A 19,312-nucleotide genomic window follows, 5' to 3' on the forward strand; every position below is an offset into this window, starting at 1 on the left:
ATGTAGATATAATTTTTAGTTGGCACTAATGTCCACAACATTTTAATTAGCCAAACAAATAATAACTCAAAAGTTGTGACAAATACCAAATGGTGCCAAACCTTTGAACAGTTCTTACCATGGATAAATGACTAAAGCAAAATATGTTTTTCAACCCCAAGAATAAGTTCCCTGTATCTTAGTCCGTAGTTCTAACTGTTAACATATATCTTTATTCTATGACAGTAAATAAACGATAAAGACTGATTATGATATATCCCGCTTGTTGTCCCCTCCCAAATACGCCACTGTAGTTGTACAAGTTCAATTCGAAATCTATTTATCTACGATTGAGTTTTAGATGTATATTATAATAATTTATAATGACTCACCCAATGGCCTATGTTGCTGCTGGTTAATTAATAATAAAAAAATAAATAAATGTATATGTTGTGTAGTATGGCTAGGTGTAGGTACTATTTTAAAATTACTTTAAAATTATATTACCCGTTGGGTAGGTAACCACTTAATGAGTACTTGTATTAATTCTTCATGAATTTGTGATTAAAACCAAAAAGTCAGTAATAAAAATAAATATAATTAGGCATACGTACGACACGCCACACTCTTAGGTAGCTGCTACTAGTATAATTATTAATTATTATTATGTATGTAGGTACTTCGTGTAGCTATTACATTACTACAACCAAGTTCAACGAGTGATATTTTGTTTTTTCCCCTCTCGTCAGCTCGACTCGTGAACTGGTCCTAACACCTGACACTATAGGTATCTAATATATTAACGGCGGCCATAAAATAGTAATAATAATAATACTAAAAAAAATAAACCGAATTCAAAATGAAAATTAGGCATATGCACACCATATAACGACGCGCATACTACGGCGTGTTTGCATTCGCGTTGAACATGTTGTACATAAAGTTGTACAATTTTGTTTGTGTTTTATTGTTTACCGTAGTGCTACCGTTACCGTCTGCCAAGTAAGAGTTTTGACGTATTTTTTCGCTGTTTTTTTTTTAATTCGGCCACGTTACGTAATGCGTTAACAAAATATAATAGTATTATATATATAGGAAATACGCATATTACATTAGCGCACTAATCTCTACAGTCATGCACTATTGCAAATTTCAGTGTCCGACCTGCAGTATAGATGATGAATTTTAGTGACATTTTTTTTTTGTTTTTGATAAATTACTTAGAGTACCTACTTAGTACTTACCCATTGATGGTCGACAATTGATCAGCCGTGGTTGAAAATGCGCACCATCGTCGTGAGTTAGTATATTTATAATAATCATAAGTACCTAATACACGTCTACACGTCATCGCGTGTCTAGGTAGGTCTATAATATATTGTCCGTTGGATACTTGGATAGGTTCCTATTTAATATAGGTACTACCGTGGTCCGAACTTTTACCTACCTATGAATTAATATTATATGGGTAGGTATTTTGTTTGCGTGTGCAAAAAAAAAATGTCTACTTATATTCGTAGCGATTATTATTATTATTACATTGAGGATATAAAATATAAATCAACAGACACCTTCCTACCATGAATAACCTGCCTGCCTTGGTATTAGTGTACACATTTAAATATTTAACCATTGTATTGTCACGGTTTGATAAATTTTGATTTAATTTAGACTTTAAACACATCAATAATTTTAGAATGAACGTCATATTTCATGATCTGCGCCCCACATCCCACATCAAAAGGGAAATTTCTCACTAGAAATTGACCACTTACATATTATTGCCCCTTCCTAGCCTTCTAGGATCCGGCTTTGGTACGTTTTAAATTTTAATATTTAATATTTTAAGAGCTGAAGTAGGTACCTATAATAGACACATAAGACACATCATTATACCTACATGTGTGTAAGTGTAGTAATATTTATAGGTCACAGCTACAGCCGATGGGAGTATGGGACATGGGAACACGGTGATGAATATATTCGTTAGTTATTATGGTATTATTGTATTATTAGTATGTATGACGAATAACAATGTTTATATTTTGGCCACCGTTTTCTTTTGTTTAATCAAACAGAAATGCAGCCGGACTGGGTATTGTTAACGACGTTCTGTTTATGTAGGTATTGAAGCAAATCAAATGAATAGGCATGTTTTCGGTAAATTTTGCTTTTCTATTATTACATTTTGCATAATCTGTGAACGAAAAAAACATTTATGTATTTTTATTATTTGTTGTCAATGACAAATGACTATAAGCCTTAGGCCTATGACTGATGAATATACGAAATGAAGTATGAGAATGGGATGAAAATGAGTGTAAGCTCGAACTATAGGGCATTAGTGACATTTTTTGTCAAATTTATTGTTTCTCAATTATACAAATTAAAAGTAAAAGTGAAAGTTATTTTATGGCGTAATCGATCCATTTTGGATTCTGATTGGAGCAATGGATTTGATTTTACAATGTTGTGTATTTTTTTTTGTGTCTGTCATAAACTCATAACTACCTTTTAGAACAATAAAAATGCTTACATTTTCTACTTTAGCTTCTTTTCTGGTAGTAAAGTGAATCTATAGTTGGTTAGTTAGTACGAATGATGGGGATTTGAACGTAAAAAAATCTAAGTAGTTATCAAAAGCATCAAAAAAGGAAGAAAAATAATTGCGAAGGAATTCAATTACCCAAAACTAGTATTCGACAAAATTTAGTTTTGAAAATTTAATATAAAATGGCAGTGAAATTTCTACATAGTTTTTCTTCCTGAAAAATGCACACTGTCATGTCACATTATTTTTTTATGAGCATTTAAAATTCAAATGCTTCCAATATTTACAGATTCCTTATCTTGGATAATTAAAAAACAAATAACCTCAATACTTGAAATTTTCATTAAATGTTCATTTTATCATTTTCTATATATGATAACAGTTTCAAACAGTCATTTGACTTTTTTTAAGATACGTATTAATAAAATTTTCATTTTTTTTTCTATTCATACTGGTAGATATCTAAATATTTTTTGCTGGAACAAAAAGCTTTAACTTTTAGTAAGACGTTCCTCATAAATTGTTGTAGTAGAAATAAAAAGTATTAAGGATACATAGGCACGATTTTTTTTTTAAGTTGAAATTTGACAAAATTTAAAAATCATTTTCAAAATAGTTTGTAGTTGAAATATGTAAAATGTTCAATTTTTATAACAGGAATACAGGATTACAAATGTAAAAGAAGTATTCTCATAAGTTTAATTCATACTGTATCCAAAATATTTTAAAATATATTAACAGCGCTTATTTTTTGTAGAAACTTTAAATTCAAATCTGGACGAAATTTGATATTTAATCGAAGAATGGTTTTTAGTTTTTTGGTTGTGATTCAAAAACATTATTTTTGGGTGATAGAAACAATGACATTTTTCAATACAATTTTTTCTCAAAAATTAATTCGATCTACTTTATTACGAATGGCTAATGGTAAAATAAATTACTTTAATGGAAATAATGGTAGTTTCCCGATCGTCGAGTGTTACTGTTGGGTAGCTACTACCCTTTACTCTTTAGCATTCATAGCCAAATTATCTTACTCGCATGTGTTTATTGTAAAAATGTTACAAATTGTGTCAATTCTAATAAATGTTTAAAAATAAACATTAGTATATATATATATATATTATCGTCAGTTAAAAGGCTATTTGCTATAAGCGACACTTTAGTAGCAAGTGATACTACATAGTATATATTGTTGTGGACGACGTTCTACCGAATTCATACATTATTTTCATTTAGTGATCCTATTATTTTATAACATGTTGCCAATGATCAAACTTTGTGCTGTAAACGACAGCAATGAAAACAATTTTAAAATTACGTGTAAACTACAAAATTTGAGGTAGACGCCATTTTTAATTATTGAGTGAGTAGTAAGCGCCATAATTTTTTTAATATTGGCGTAAACAGTTCACTAGTACTTATTTACTGAAAATGAGTAAGTTGTAATCGTGCTTAATTATTACCAAAGTTAAAAAAAAATGTAGTTTCTCTTTCTCCACCGTTGCCGCACAGTTATAGTAATTAGCAGTAAAAATTACGTATAAAAAGTATTATACTTTGAATATTAACATATTCATCATCATAAATGTTCATGTATCTTAAAAGTTTCTAGTTTATCTTAAATAGGTACCTATTATAGCTGTGACACTGCTGTGTACTTCGGTTGTTCAATATAATTTGTCGATAAGACTGCGGAAGCATGTTAGCTATGAAAAAGATAAAAATTAAAAACGGGACACTCTCGGGAGTCGGGATACTCGAAGAAATGTGTTTTTTAGGCATAATATAAACTAAAATAAACACTAAATATTTTTGTAAAAATAGTCTAGGAATTAGGATAAATAGCTTTTTCTATTTTTAATTTTTTTTTACAAAGTGCATAAATAATTCATATAAGTATATAATTGTATCTTAGCAGGTGTTGAGGTACAGCTGACAGCAAATATCTGTTTAGATTACAAGCGAATAGTTAGTATTTAGGTACCTAACTCCGCGAAAACTTTTCAAAATAATTATCGTTAAATTTTATAAAATATGTAAAAATAATTAAATTTATTAGAAATCATTACTTACCTAAGCAGTAAGCACCTGTATTAATACGAATGTATATAGATATTTTACACAATATGGAAATCCACATCATAAAATTGCTTTCAAAATGCTAAAAACATATTTAATGTAAAATGTATTTAATAATGTTAATTTAAAAAAAATGATTGACTAATCGTCTAAAAATTGTATTAGATATTGACTTTATGATGCGGATATGTTTCATGAAGTAGATCGATGAATACTGTAAAATATTGTCAAATAAATGTATACCATTGTATATATTATATATTTATATATACCGAGTGATTCACCAAACATGCCCACTCCCTTGGCCTATTCTTTCTTCAATAATGCAGTTAATTCAAAGTTGGTTTTGGAATTTTTAAATAGACTATATTTTAAAATGCTTGAGATTTTTTGTACTGTTTTCCCTTGAAGATGCAAACTTAGGTCTTGCAAATGAGAACCCTTTTAAATTGTAAATTATTCAGTGGATAATTGTTTTGAAAATTTGACGTATCAGAATCAAAATTCGTATGAGTAACTTTTGAGTTATTTATCTTTGTGTCGGAGGATGTCTAGGAATAGGTGTAAGGGTATTATTCTCATCACTCCATGGTTCTATAGTAACAAATTTGTAGAGTCACAAAGTTCATTGCTCAACTATTTTGTTCAAAGTAAACTCGTTTCATAAATTAAATAACAAAGGTTTCCTGTTTAGGCCAAACAAAACTTGCGGGGCCGAGTACAACGATGAAGTGCCGTCGTCGGAGAAAATACTACGATGGTTGACTGATCCTTGTCGGTACGACAAGACAGTGGCTCCCGGAAAACTCGTCGCACACAATCCAATCGTCGTGTCCACTAGGATTCATGTCTACCATTTGACTTCCGTGTACCCGCGAAACCTGGTACGTTACTACGTTATAATATAATATTTTGACAATTAAAACTTCTTATAACATTATATCAAATTATTGACGCATATTTGTAAGTATGTCGGAATGAACCCATAGTCTATAGTTGTATAGCCTACCCTATAGTCTGTACATATATATATATATTTATATACTTTATAGTTTATAGTATATATACATTTTTACTATATGGAACTAGAACTAAAATAAAATGAAACTAATTATAAAATGTTTCTAGGCCAATGGGATTGGGGTAATATTTATATTTTATGTTTTCCAATTTCATAATCGTAGAGTTGTATGTTTTTATTGTTCATCATTCAAATTTTAAGTAAAAAATAAAAAACTATAATTGTATGCTTTAATAACATTTTTTAGACTAGAAAAATATTTATACAGGGTGCGGCATAAGTCGGTTCCCCAATTAACACAGCAAATTAAATATGTATATTTTATATAGATTTATAATATAATTAATTAATTATAAATTAATAACAATAATAAGCAGTTTTGCGATAACAAAACAGCGGGAACCGACTTATATGCCGCACCCGTATTAAAAGGCGGCAAATTATTTAGTGCTTAAAGTGGCACAATGGTTAAATCCGGCACTGATGTGGTGACTATATAATGTTTTATATACTAATATATTATGATATAGACTAAAGTCCCCCTTCCTATTATGTAGTATTTAAGTTTTATTGTATTATCTTATAGTGTATACAAATCTCGTGTCACGGTGTTTGTGGTTTCACTCTTTCGAAACGGCTCAACCGATTTTAATGATATTTTTTTTTTTGTATGTTTAGTAGGTATGAGAATATGTCGTACAGTATTTTTTAAGCCCTACCCTTGATAAAACAGGGGTTTTGAAATTCTTGAAGGAAATTTTTGTTTTTAAATGATTGCTATTGATGGTTATATGAGAAATATCAATATATTTAGTAGAAATTGGTATTTCTTTTTTGTTTATTGGTTGCCAGTCGTGGTTAATCGGGCAGATCAGGTATAAGATGTATATTGTATATAAGAGGTATATCATGTATCAAATTGAATTTTCGCACATTGTCTACTAATCTCGCATCGGCTTTTCCGCAGTCAAAATAAATAAATAAATAAAACATAATATTATTTATAATATAGAGTATGCATCAAGTAGATGGATTGCCTACTTGATAATATACTGCTCGCATTATCACAAGCGAGTCTCATATAGAGTTGGCATTTTAAACGGACAACGAAGTGCACGGTATCAGCTAGTTTATTATAATAATTTATATTATGTAATATAACATAGGTTCTTATTCATTTCAGAACCTACTAGTATGTGGGGAATAGTTTTATTTTGTATTTTTGGTTTTGTAATTTATACCACAAAAGACATAAGAGAAAATTAATTACTTACAACATTAAAAATACGAATATAATAATGGATAAACTTAGGTATATATACTTTAAATTGGATTCATAGGACTTCACAGTGCGAATACTGTTACAATTCCGGTGGAAAGACGTCCGACTGGCATTTGACAATTTAGCACCGATGGACTCCTCTGAAGTGGTGTGCCAAAAGGGAGTATTGGAGCGAATATGGATACCAAATGTGTACATCACCAACGAGAAACATTCACTGACGGTGGACGACATGACCGAAGACCTGATGGTCACTGTATTACCGGACGGGACCGTGATGTTATCGATCAGGTGTGGCAGCTGGATTCTTGATAATATATTGTCACTAACAAATTATATTATTACGTATTTACGTTTATAATTGTTAACCACGTGCATTCGGTATCCTTGGCTTACCTGTGCTGTGTTATAGGTTGAAGACATCCGTATTCTGTTGGGTGAAGCTAGGCAGATTCCCGTTCGACCGCCAACAATGTCACTTGATCATGGAAACCTGTAAGGGCAAAACGCCACGTGTAGCCTGTTATATTATAATAATATGAGTATATCGTACATACATAATATTATTATTAAATGCAGAGGTGTTAGAACCCTCCTCGTGGCTTATTCTCGACTAATGTATAATAAAATATAATTCAAAGTGACAAAGTGTTTCACTCTAAGAACGGTACCTATATCTTATATCATTTTGAAAATATTTATTTTCTTGCATTTGGTTTAGTATATTTTAAATTTAGAATGTACAATATCCAAATATAACAAAATTCATACAAGTCCTAAAATTAAATTTAGTTTTGCATAATTGAGCCATAAATGTAGGTTAGAGATATCTAAAATGAATAATTGTTGATAACATTTGAGGGCTACCTAATAGTATAGTTAATATTAGGAATCAGGATTTGTCAGGAACGACAGTCATAAAAATATTCTTTTAGCAGTAAAAAATATTGCGTTATGCCGTTACTTGTATGTTGACGCAGTGGTCAATAAGTTAAGTTAATAAAACTCAAATAATATATTACCTATATATCAATAAGTTGAGTTAACTTTAGGCCTGTATACTCGTTATTAATGCTCAGCCTTATTATACATCATACATGACATATGAGCTTATCGCCCAAATAATATTATGTACCTATGTCCTATAATAATATGAAGAATGAAACCCGACTGTGTTCTGTGACAAACTTGGTTGCAGGGAGGTATGATACCACACAATTGGTGCTTGAATGGGAAGACGAATCGCCGGTCACAGCAGCCCTGAATGATAACTCGTGGGTGCCTTATTTGACGGAATACAAATTGCTGAAAATAATACCGCACAGCTCTGAACACTACGTCGAACCAATTTCTCTGGACCCGACTTCTAGTAAGTACTTTTATGTCTATGTATATATAATACATTTGCATTAGATAGGTACATTCATAATGCCATTATGTATAGCCGTATAGGTACTGTTAGACACCGGTTGCCGGTTTAAACTCAGTAACTACCTATTAATTTATAGAAAAATAAAATTAACCTGATAGTTGTAAAAAAAATTAAATTGTTATACCTACCTAGGCCCCCACATCCAGCAATTGTGGACCTTTTTACTAAATATTTTTGCGAGCCCCATACAAAACTTAATACTAAAATTCAACCTATTACAAGCAATACCTATTACCTATGGGTACCCGTGCATGATCATTTATAGGTAACCATTATTCATTAGGGCCCGGATTAATATGGATTAGGAATTACAAAACTGGTCAAGTGTACCTAGAAGGCCACCATTTTAAAACTGTTATAGACTGTTAATTTGCACTTCTGTAATGTAGTATATTGTACACGAACATGGTATAATATATTGTATGTACCTAAAAAATGTAATGTCTCGTAGTTCATATATGCCTGTATAGCTGTACGACGTATGTATATAATGTATTTATGTTTGTATTATGTTGTAACTTTATAGTTATGTTAAATACCTAAGTTAACCACTTAACAAAGCATATTTGTCTCGCATTACAGCTTACCGTTACACATCGTTGACGTTAACGTTCCTACTAGCCAGGGAGTATGGGTTCTATATCATGGACTATTATGTGCCTGGCATATTGTTGGTGACGGTTTCGTGGGTGTCGTTTTGGATGGCACCCGATGCGACGCCTGCGCGTGTCGCAATCGGTAAGTTTTTTCAAAAAAAAAATGAGTCCCATGAATTTAATTTGAGCGGTGGCCGCGTGTTAATGCACAAAGCACAAACTTACAAAGGTCGAAAGACGTGTTTTCAGTGGCGTACACGGTGAAGGGGTGTTCATGATAGGTTTTTTTCACTTTATTAGTAATGGAAATTATAATGCTTAAAAGGGTATGGTCGAATTGCACTTATTTTAGTCGAACTGTACTTGGGCTTAAAAAAGATAATGATCGAACTGCACTCGGGTAAAAATCAGGTAGTGGATGAACTGCACTTGGGCTCAAAAATGGTATTCCAACAAAAATATCATGAATTTGAAGTGGTTAAACGTTTAAAAAACAATCATTTCCTTTCCCACTTATAGGTCTGACAGTGATTTTAATCATTGGAATGGTTAAATTGTTTTATATGTACCTACCGTTGTCCATTATGTTATTATAATATTATAAACATTTACGTATTGAATCATCAAATATTATAAACTTTTTTTTAAAACTAATTTTGATCATTTTTTGTTGTAATAATATATAGGTACCTACTTATAGTTTCTTATTCTTTTTTTAAATCGTCAAATATTATACATTTTTTTTAAATTTTTATAATTTTTTGTAATAATAACAAACTGCATTCAAAAACTCTTATCTGGTAAATGGTACTACGATTTTGAGCATATATGTTAATATATTTTTTAATATCATTAATTTTTTTCTGATACCGTGTAGTTGAAAGTCTCGTGTGAGTATTCTGCATTAAAACACAAGTATCTATATTTGTAATTGTGCTTAAAAATCAATAAATACAAATATATAAAAGTCCATTGTTAGAAATATAACTATCAACTGAATGGTTACCAATTCTGGTTTTCTGGGATAGTTGACACAAAATAATCTGTACAAGATTCTTAGAATTTTAACTCCTTTTTTTGAACGAGCAAAGTTCGACCTCTACCTACATTTTACCCGAGTGAAATTAGACCATTTCTTTTTAGGTAATAAGTGCAATTCGACTATACCGGCTTAAAATGGTTAATAATATTTTAATCTAAATAAAAATTTAAAATTGTGTTGTGAAAATGTAACCAAAGACAAAAACGAATTTCTACGTATTCACATACACTGCTGTGTTATACAAAAACAGCTGTCAGTGTCAATAAGCAATACCTACAATATCTAATATGTATACCGCCAACGTGGCAGTAAAGTTATGCACCATGTGGGTTGTATAGGTACCTGGTAGGTTTATATTATTTAAGCATTTTAAGCTATGTTTTTTTTTATACATACATTTATTGAACTATGATATCTGAAATTATATTCTGTTAACAAAAAAAAAAACAACACATTTTATTGTAGATACCTAATTCCATTGTAGTGGGTGTTTTAATATTATTATAAAAATTACAGTGAACCGGGCCGATCACCGATAAATTAATACTATATAGACTTATGAACATTTAACACTTATTATTTTTTTGACCGTTGCTACTTAGATACTTGTGTACCATTTGAAGTTCAGATTGTAATTTGACATATTTTGTTCATACCTATAACAATCAATATTAATATATTTGTAATAAAATAAAATAACGAATATTTTAATGGATAAAAGTAAAAAAAAAAACGATTACTGATAGCATTGCAAAATATTTTTTTTATAACCCTCACATAGTCACATCCAATTATAAAATTGCTGTGTACTCCGCTTACTGTTTTAACGTTTTACTTTTGGGTATAACCATATAGTTGCATCCCGTAAAAAGGTATACACGAATAATGCGTCCCACGCTATATTGGTAGGTAGTAGTATTAGTATAATGGATTGAATTTTGTCACCGATTCCTGATTAATGATTGAAGCAATAATAACTAAGCAAATTCGTTTATCGTCATCATGAATAATGAAACACTCCCTCTATTTTACCTATACTAAATCGGTAAAGCTTTGTATTCACGTATATACATCATTTAGTTCACAATGTTGTGGATTTACTAAGCTGATATAAAATACTTGATTAGGCATAGTATCTACTGTTAATAATTGTTGAGTTTAATACCTATATCTCTTACTGCAGTTCAAGTCTTCGTTATTACTCAGTTTTTACTTTTTCGTATACCTACGTAGTACGTGATCTGTGACAACTGCCTTGTTTTTACATGTTTAAAATGGAAGTGACAAATAAAAGGATTTGAAATTAACTGACAGTTATTAGTTCTGTTTAAATAAATGTTCGTCTAATAATATTCAACGTTGGGAATGTACCGTAAGTCCGTTAAAACGTACGGCATATTTCAAAATTGACGAAAATTAATGATATTTTACTTAACGTGACTGACCGCAACCACGATGCACTAGCTGAAGCAATAATAAATCGACAAATTGTAAGTAATTCTCTGAAATGAAAAGGTACACAAGAGTTATATGAAAGACAAGCTAAACTAATGCATCAACATTAAAAATAATGTATTGATGTTAGTGTTAAAAATACATTAACAATTACAGATGTTCGCTGTATAAAAAATGTATATCGAGCTCGAAGTCAACAACTATAGTACTATACCTACCAAAATTGTCAACGAATTTTTCGTTTTTCGTTTTCCATTCAGCATTATAAATGATATTGACCATGTTACAAACGAAAATGAACTTTTTTTGTTTTTAAATGATCTATTAATGATATAGTAATGTTTAAATGTAAATACAATATCGAACTTTTAAGTAAAATTAAACTATAGTTGATGACTTGTTTGAATATTGTACAAAAATTGTTTGCTAATTATTTACAGTTTACGGCCTTTTTAACAATTATTACGTGCCTTTAGTATATTTTTTGTTAAAAGATAAATAAATAATTGCTTACTCTGAAGCATTTAAAGCTATTGATTCAGAATGTTCAAAAGTGTGCCAACATTTTAAGATTGATTTAATTTATGTTGACTTAGTAGTTTCTATTCACAAGGCAATTCAGAAAATTTGGCCAGAAACATTGATAAAAGGATGCTGGTTTCAACTAGGACAATAAAGGTGGCGGAAGATGCAAGACCTTGGCTTTAGCTCTCTAATTTCTATACATCAATATAGGAAACAACATTTTATTTGTTGAAAATCTAAAAGGTTTTGTAAAAAGCTTATCTAATAAGTATAAACCCAATTTTTGACTGACATTTAGATTAATATCATTATATTATTAAAATTGTTATTTATTTATTTTATTATATTATGGAATGTACTGATTTTGATTGACTTGTGGTTATATTTATAATTTATTTATTTATTTATTTTTGTTTGTTGTGTAAGAACCCCTGATTAGTATTTAACCTGGACTTTTTGGGACGCAATTCCTGCAGTATACCTTTAACGGGGTGCAACTCATGTGCTCCCAACCATAATCATAATGTATAGTGTAACCTATGCATATAATAATTGTTATTAAATTATGTAACCAAGACACTAAGGTTAATATTGCAGGTACCAGCACAATGCTTACATACTTCCAGCTGGGTGTCGACACAGGTTCTAAGCTACCTAATGTGTCCTATATTAGATCCAATGACCTGTGGTTTATCGTTTGCACCGCGTTCATATTTCTCTCGTTGGCCGAATTTGCCTTTGTCAACACGATATGGCGATACGGGTGAGTGTATGACATAATATAATATATTTGTGTGAACACCGACTTTTTCACAGGTTACTGCAGGATACGTGAATGTTTTTGAGGGAGTTCAAGGTTTAGATGCTTATAAATTTATAATATTAGAAGTTCAGTACCAGTGGTTCAGAGCAGTAGTATAATCCAGGCTGGATCATGGAAGGGGGTGGGGGTTAAGAGAATACTTTTAGGAACAAAGCTATACTTTATCATGCATATAAGTGATATAACGTTATTATTTTTTTATTATTTTTTGAAAATGGCCATTTTTAAGGTGTTTGGTGTCGTGACTTAGCTCTACTAATTGAAAATGCCCTCTGCATGAGTATTTTAGGAAATTACATTATCTTGAACTATTCCGTATTATTTATGTTCCTAAATAACTTTAAGTTTTAAGCATGGAGATTGAAATCCCTTATTCACTGTTGTTGGTCTTGCATGGTTGTCATTTTAGCCGTATTGCAACCCCTGCTATAATGCCACCCTGTGTGAATACATCACTACCTACTCATGCCTTACGCCGGCTCTACCATAGCTGCCGGCTAAATATACTGGCTATAACTAGGTAACCAAAATTCTTTTTGCGCACATCTGTATAGGAATCTTAGTACCAGTTACGTCCTACCTATATCGAATCTCCAGTGAGTTCCTTGTTTTATAATTTATTGATGTAGGGTGTGCATGGCAGATACCCTACTGCCCCGGATATTATTATTAGTTATTATTTGTGTAAAATGTAATGTATTGGCTATGAGAACACGTGTACATGTGAAATCGTTATTTTTTCAGATGCCATCCCGTCGCGTTGAAAAGCAAATCCAACAAACAAATGTTTAAGTCATCGATCAAAGCCAGCAAAATGTCTAAGGGGATAGTCAATAGCGACCGACCGCGACAACCCATCGCAGCCGGCAGTTTATTTATAGACGGAATAAGGCTACAGAACAATGTAGGTATAGTATAAATATCTATCAGAGTATAATATAATATACTTATAGAACGAAGACATTTTCTTCCATGCATATTATTCCCTATGGGTATAGTCGGTATAATAGCACAGAACAATAATAATAAGTGGTTCGGGCCGAGTTGTTCTTTATTGTTGTCGAGTGTCGACTGTCGCCGTCACTATGTGGCTACGTTTGTGTACCTACAATTATAGTGTTGTGCCAAAATATTTCCAGATTTATTGTGACACAAGTTTTTTTTTAAATATGCATGCGTGGAGCCGTTTCTTTTTTCCATTCAACAGCTGTACTGTATATGATGGATTAAGTATCTATAGGTAGAGCATTAAAGCTATACTCATAGCTCTATAGGTATGGATGTGTCATGTGTGATATATTGATATGTACAGGGATAATTCACCAAGCATGCTCAAACTCACCCTATTTTTTTTCTTCATTTATTCGGTTGTTTAAGATCTGTTTTTTGGATTTTTTAAACATACTTATCTACCTACTTATAAAGACCATATTTTCAAATTTCAAAGATTTTTTTACTACTTAAGAGTTATGAAGTCTCCTGTGGATATTATATATTTCTGTTTTTTTTCAAATAAGAACCCCCTACACTTTCCCAATATAAATGATTTAGTGGATATTTTTCCTGATCATTTTAACGTATCAAAATCAAAATTTGAACGAGTAGTTTTTGAGTTATTTAACTTTGTGTTCTAAGGATAATATATCCTGCCGTCCACGATAAAGAATTTGGAAGATTGGGGGCTACATCAGTTTGAAAATGTTAGCAAACGATATTAATCTATCAGCATTTATAATTTGTAAAATAGTTTAATAAAGTTTAATAAATATTAGATCCAGTATTACATATTTATATCCATTTTACATTTTTGTAAAACCATCTTTTAGGACTAATTGTCCCTAGTGTCTACTAGTTCGAATTAGGCACATCAAAATTTCAAAAAAAAATTGGCACTTAATAATATTCAATAAAGGGGGGGGGGGTCATTTGAAAAACAGAAGTTTGTATCCCTACACAGGGACGGATCCAGGGGGGCTAGGGGCCCAGCCCCCCCAGACATAAGACATATAAATATTTTTTTATAATTCTACAGATCCTGATATTACTATATTTAAAATCACAAGTTTCTCTACCCTGAGACGGGTAAAAACCTGGCTACGCTCTAGAATTCAAAAGGATCGCCTAACTTCGTTATGTTTACTAAATAATCATAGGGAAGTTGAAATAAGCATTGACCAAATAATTGACAGATTTGGAAAAAGTGACAATGTAAAAAGGCGTTTAGACTTTGTTATTTAATATAAAAATATTATTTTATTTATCACATTGATGCCTACTTATAACAAAATTGTTAAATTGAGAATAAAGGATAATAATTTATTATAATTGTATTTGTGTTGTACAAAAATTGTTGCCCCCCCTCCCCCCCAGATCTTTGCTTTGGATCCGTGCATGTGACCTACAGGACACTCTTATTAAGTTTTAAATAGTAAAAATCTCAACAATGAACAACTGGAATATATGGTTTTTTAATTTATATATTAAATGATAATATATTATGTAACTATTTGAAATTTCACAAAAATAAAACAGCACGATTTTTTCCTAAGCGTTGAAAGTTTACATTTTGATAACATTTATCACATTGAAAAATAACAAATTATTTTGTAGTTAAAGTTGTGTAAAATATTCAATTTTTATATCTTTTTATATCTGGTTCCATGTAAGTAATAATTTATTCTAAAACCAAAAAATCTAAAAAATATATAAACATAATTTTTTTTAGTTATTTCAAGTTCAAATGTGGACGAAATTACGTATGTAAATTAAGAATCTGTTTGCTCAGACTAGTTTTTCGATTATAAAATGATATTATATCATTGAATTCAGATTTAATATATCCATTACAGTGACTGTAGACACTAGACATTTAAAATCTAATGTACAGCAGAGCTTTATCTACTTACTAGCATTATTTTTAGCAGTTCTTACATCTGTGCTAGTTTAAACAGAACTTATTTCTTCCTAAGCCTAACTATCTTTTTTGGCAAGGTCCTATGATTTTTAGTATTGTGACATAATTACATAAATGTATTAGCATTGAAAATGTAATCAGTAATATATTATAATTAACGATTTACCTATGTGTATGTAATACCTTATGGCTTATTCACAAAATGAGAACAACAATATAACATAACAGAAAATGATTCGAGTCGATTGTTTATAAATACTTATAATGAAAAAACATTACGATTTCTTAAAAACCACCATTTTAAAAATAATAGTTCTTACTTCGATAGTATACTAGTACTTAGTAAGTATGCGTAATATTATATAAATTACTCATTAAGTTTTTAATTCACAACTAAAAGCAAAAGTCCGTATTTGATGATTATTTAGGTATGAGGGTGCTCAATTGTTTTTTTGTTTTTTTTCCATTGTTTCAAATGTTGATCCCTTAAATTATCTTGTGCTCATTTACAACGTATGTCGAGAATCGAGATGATATCTGATTAAACAAGAGTTTTACTATTTTTTTAACTGTTACATATTATATAGAACTGTAGAAGTACACTACATAGTAAATATGTACTACGTTTCCGGTTTCGTGTCTTTGATAGGATCGATAAAACTCTCCAAAAGAAAATGTGTAACCTACAGGTTTATGTATTAAATACGTAGGTGCTACTATAGCTCTTCTACAGGTAGTAGTTAGGGCATAAATCTAGTAGGTACACATTGTGTTATATAAATAGAAAATAGGTATAATATAATAATATATATCATCAGTTACTCCATTAAAAACTAAAGAGTACCTATACCTATCTACTAGCCTATAGTGCCTACATGGCTACATGCTACATGTATGTTAAAGATATTTTTATCTCGACGCCTGATGTGTGATGGCTATTGACTCTGATGACTAATATATTATGATGTATGACTAATGTTATAAAGATGGGTAAATATTGTATAAATCTCGTCTTTTAGATTCTAATCAGAGCGACATAATTATTAGTCTTACGCTATGTTCATCATAGCACGCTTCATGCGTGTTTATTTGTATTTATAAGTAATTTTTTTGTCTGTCATCACACTTTGATAAACAAATAAAATACTTCAATTTTGAATTGTTATTATACCTAAGTAGTTAGGAAGTAAGAACATTAGAATTTTATGTATTTATGATTTTCGAGGAAGAAATTCGAATGCATCGATACGTATCGGTTCAATAAGTTAAACGTGCGGTATACCAGCGATGCGTACCGACATATAGAAGTGCGAACACAAGTGTGAACTTTGTACTATAGTACTAATTACTATTATACATATATACCTATATAGGTACATAATACATATAAAGCTATATAGGTACATAATACATATAAAGCTATATAGGTACATAATACATATAAAGCTATATAGGTACATAATACATAAAATATAAGTATAAGTATAAGTACTATAAAAAGCCTAATGTCATGAGCATTCAAGCTTAAATATCATTATTTGGTATAGGTATCTAGTTTGGTAATATACCTACTAATAGGTATGTATAATATTATAAATTATAAATATTTTTTTAATTTTTGCTTTGTTCAGTTTCTAACATTAAATTATTGTAGGTACCTCGAAAGTTAATGTACGCATAAGAAAATATAATATTATAGCAACAATTAATGTTTGGTTGTTACTTAACCAGTAAATTAAAAAAACTTTTGGTTTGTTTCTATATAGGTACCTGTTACCTACTGTTTATAAAATTTTTGATTTACTTTTAAACATAAAATAATTTAATAATGTTTAAATTTGTAAGTAGATACCAACTTACTTCTTATATTTAAAATAGTAAATACTTTACCTATGGGCTATGTATAATGTATATTTTATATAATTGTACGAAGTTTTTGCGTTTTGAAAAATATATTTTTACCAGATCGTACTTACGTCTTACATTTTAAACAAAAGACCGTTTACCGTACCAACTTGTATCAGACTCAAGACTTGACAAGTATCGAATTTTTATTCTTGCAATTCTTGGTTCATAGACGCTATATGGTATTTATAGGGATTAAGGATTGGATTGACTTCAATAGTTGGGCATTTTAAAGTAAAATTGAAAAACATTGCACGTACCTAATTTTCCCTTCCTTTATAATGTGGGTAACACTATACCTGGGAACATAATTTTATAGATGTCACAAAATAAAGCCATCATCATTCATCAATATGAATATTAATTAATTAATTATACTCTCATAAGTCTGAAGTGTCTATAACTTAACCTCCCTACATTTATGTCTATACTAGTATGGCAGCATACCTCTATACCTACATACTTCCTTATTGTCCTAAAATAATAATATTATTATAATTAATAACAATCAGTAAAATATGTTAAGGGTACGGCAGAATTAAACGCAGAACTGCCCTACACGATGGAAATGAAAGCAATGGGCAAGGTGAAATTCAAGGTATCCGAAGAGTCAGCACGTCAATTGCACGGTGGCCTAACGACTACGGCCCAACAGATTTCGATTTGGATCGACGAGAAGAGCAGAATTGTGTTCCCAGCATCGTTCATTTTATTCAACGCAGTATATTGGAGCCTGTTGTGGGTTTAACAAGACTTTGATGACCTATGGAAATGGTTGTTAGCACCTTCAATGTTATACTTGAATTTCAAGGGGATATTCTGTGGGACTAGGTATGCCCGGCACGGCCATCCTCAGAATTCTATGAAGGACCAATGTAAATGGTATAGATAAGTATACCGCACCTGTGTACCAATATTTTTAAATACTATTACCTTTGCTTGAATGTAAGTATAGCAATTTCGTTTTTGTAGATTAGTTTCAATTGTCGCCCATGAACTAAACAATAATATTAAAATGTATACCTACCTTATATTAATAGTAACTGTTTACTTGTTCAAGTCTTTTAATATCATAAATATATTTATACATTTTTTTAATTTTTCATACATCGTTGACGTTTAGACTGCACGCACAAATTATTTTGATAACATTTTTTATGAATCCATCCTCACCAAATATCTAATAAGGAAACTAATCAAAAAAATAATAAAATAAATACATTCAAAAATAAATTGGCTATATTGTATCAAAATAATGGTGGTATAAGATTTGTATTCAGTATTCATAGTAAATTATTATATAATAGCAAAAATATAAAGTATAAAATATCACCACATATGCTTGGAGTATGCATGAGTATTCAATTGGTTTAAATTAAGAAAAACAATTATAACAAAATATATATATTAATTAAAAACAATTGAAAAACTATATCAAATTAAGTTTAAAATAAAAATATTATCACCGCATAAAAAAAAAAATGTAAGTACAATACACAGCAATTATGTACATACAAAATGCTGTTTATGAATTAAAAGTTTAAACAACTTATTTCACATTGTGGTTAATTTTAGTATAATATACTCATTTAAAAGGGGGTTAGCATCAAAGTTTTAAAACATGGTTTTTGATAGCACTCATTTCACATATAATTTCAATACACTATGCAGTATAGTATTTTAGTAGTCTCCAACAGGTTTTGAC

At 30.3% G+C, this 19,312-nt stretch overlaps 1 protein-coding gene across 2 annotated transcripts; it reads left to right on the forward strand.

Moving 5' to 3' along the window:
- Positions 1-784: 784 nt before the first annotated feature.
- On the forward strand, positions 785-19,077 carry LOC111037968 (glycine receptor subunit alpha-4-like). 2 transcript variants are annotated; one of them, XM_022320859.1, is made up of 9 exons: positions 785-981; positions 5,307-5,496; positions 6,974-7,206; positions 7,328-7,410; positions 8,114-8,284; positions 8,930-9,085; positions 12,563-12,728; positions 13,533-13,696; positions 18,134-19,077. In XM_022320859.1, the coding sequence occupies exons 1-9, from the start codon at positions 908-910 to the stop codon at positions 18,364-18,366; spliced, it is 1,470 nt and encodes a 489-aa protein (XP_022176551.1). In that variant the 5' UTR covers positions 785-907; the 3' UTR covers positions 18,367-19,077. The 2 variants fall into 2 exon arrangements, with proteins under 2 accessions (XP_022176551.1, XP_022176552.1); XM_022320860.1 differs by having other exon boundaries at positions 794-981; positions 13,533-13,692.
- Positions 19,078-19,312: the final 235 nt, after the last annotated feature.

Source organism: Myzus persicae, unplaced genomic scaffold (assembly GCF_001856785.1).
Source record: "Myzus persicae strain clone G006 unplaced genomic scaffold, MPER_G0061.0, whole genome shotgun sequence".
NCBI classification, from domain to species: Eukaryota; Metazoa; Arthropoda; class Insecta; order Hemiptera; family Aphididae; genus Myzus; species Myzus persicae.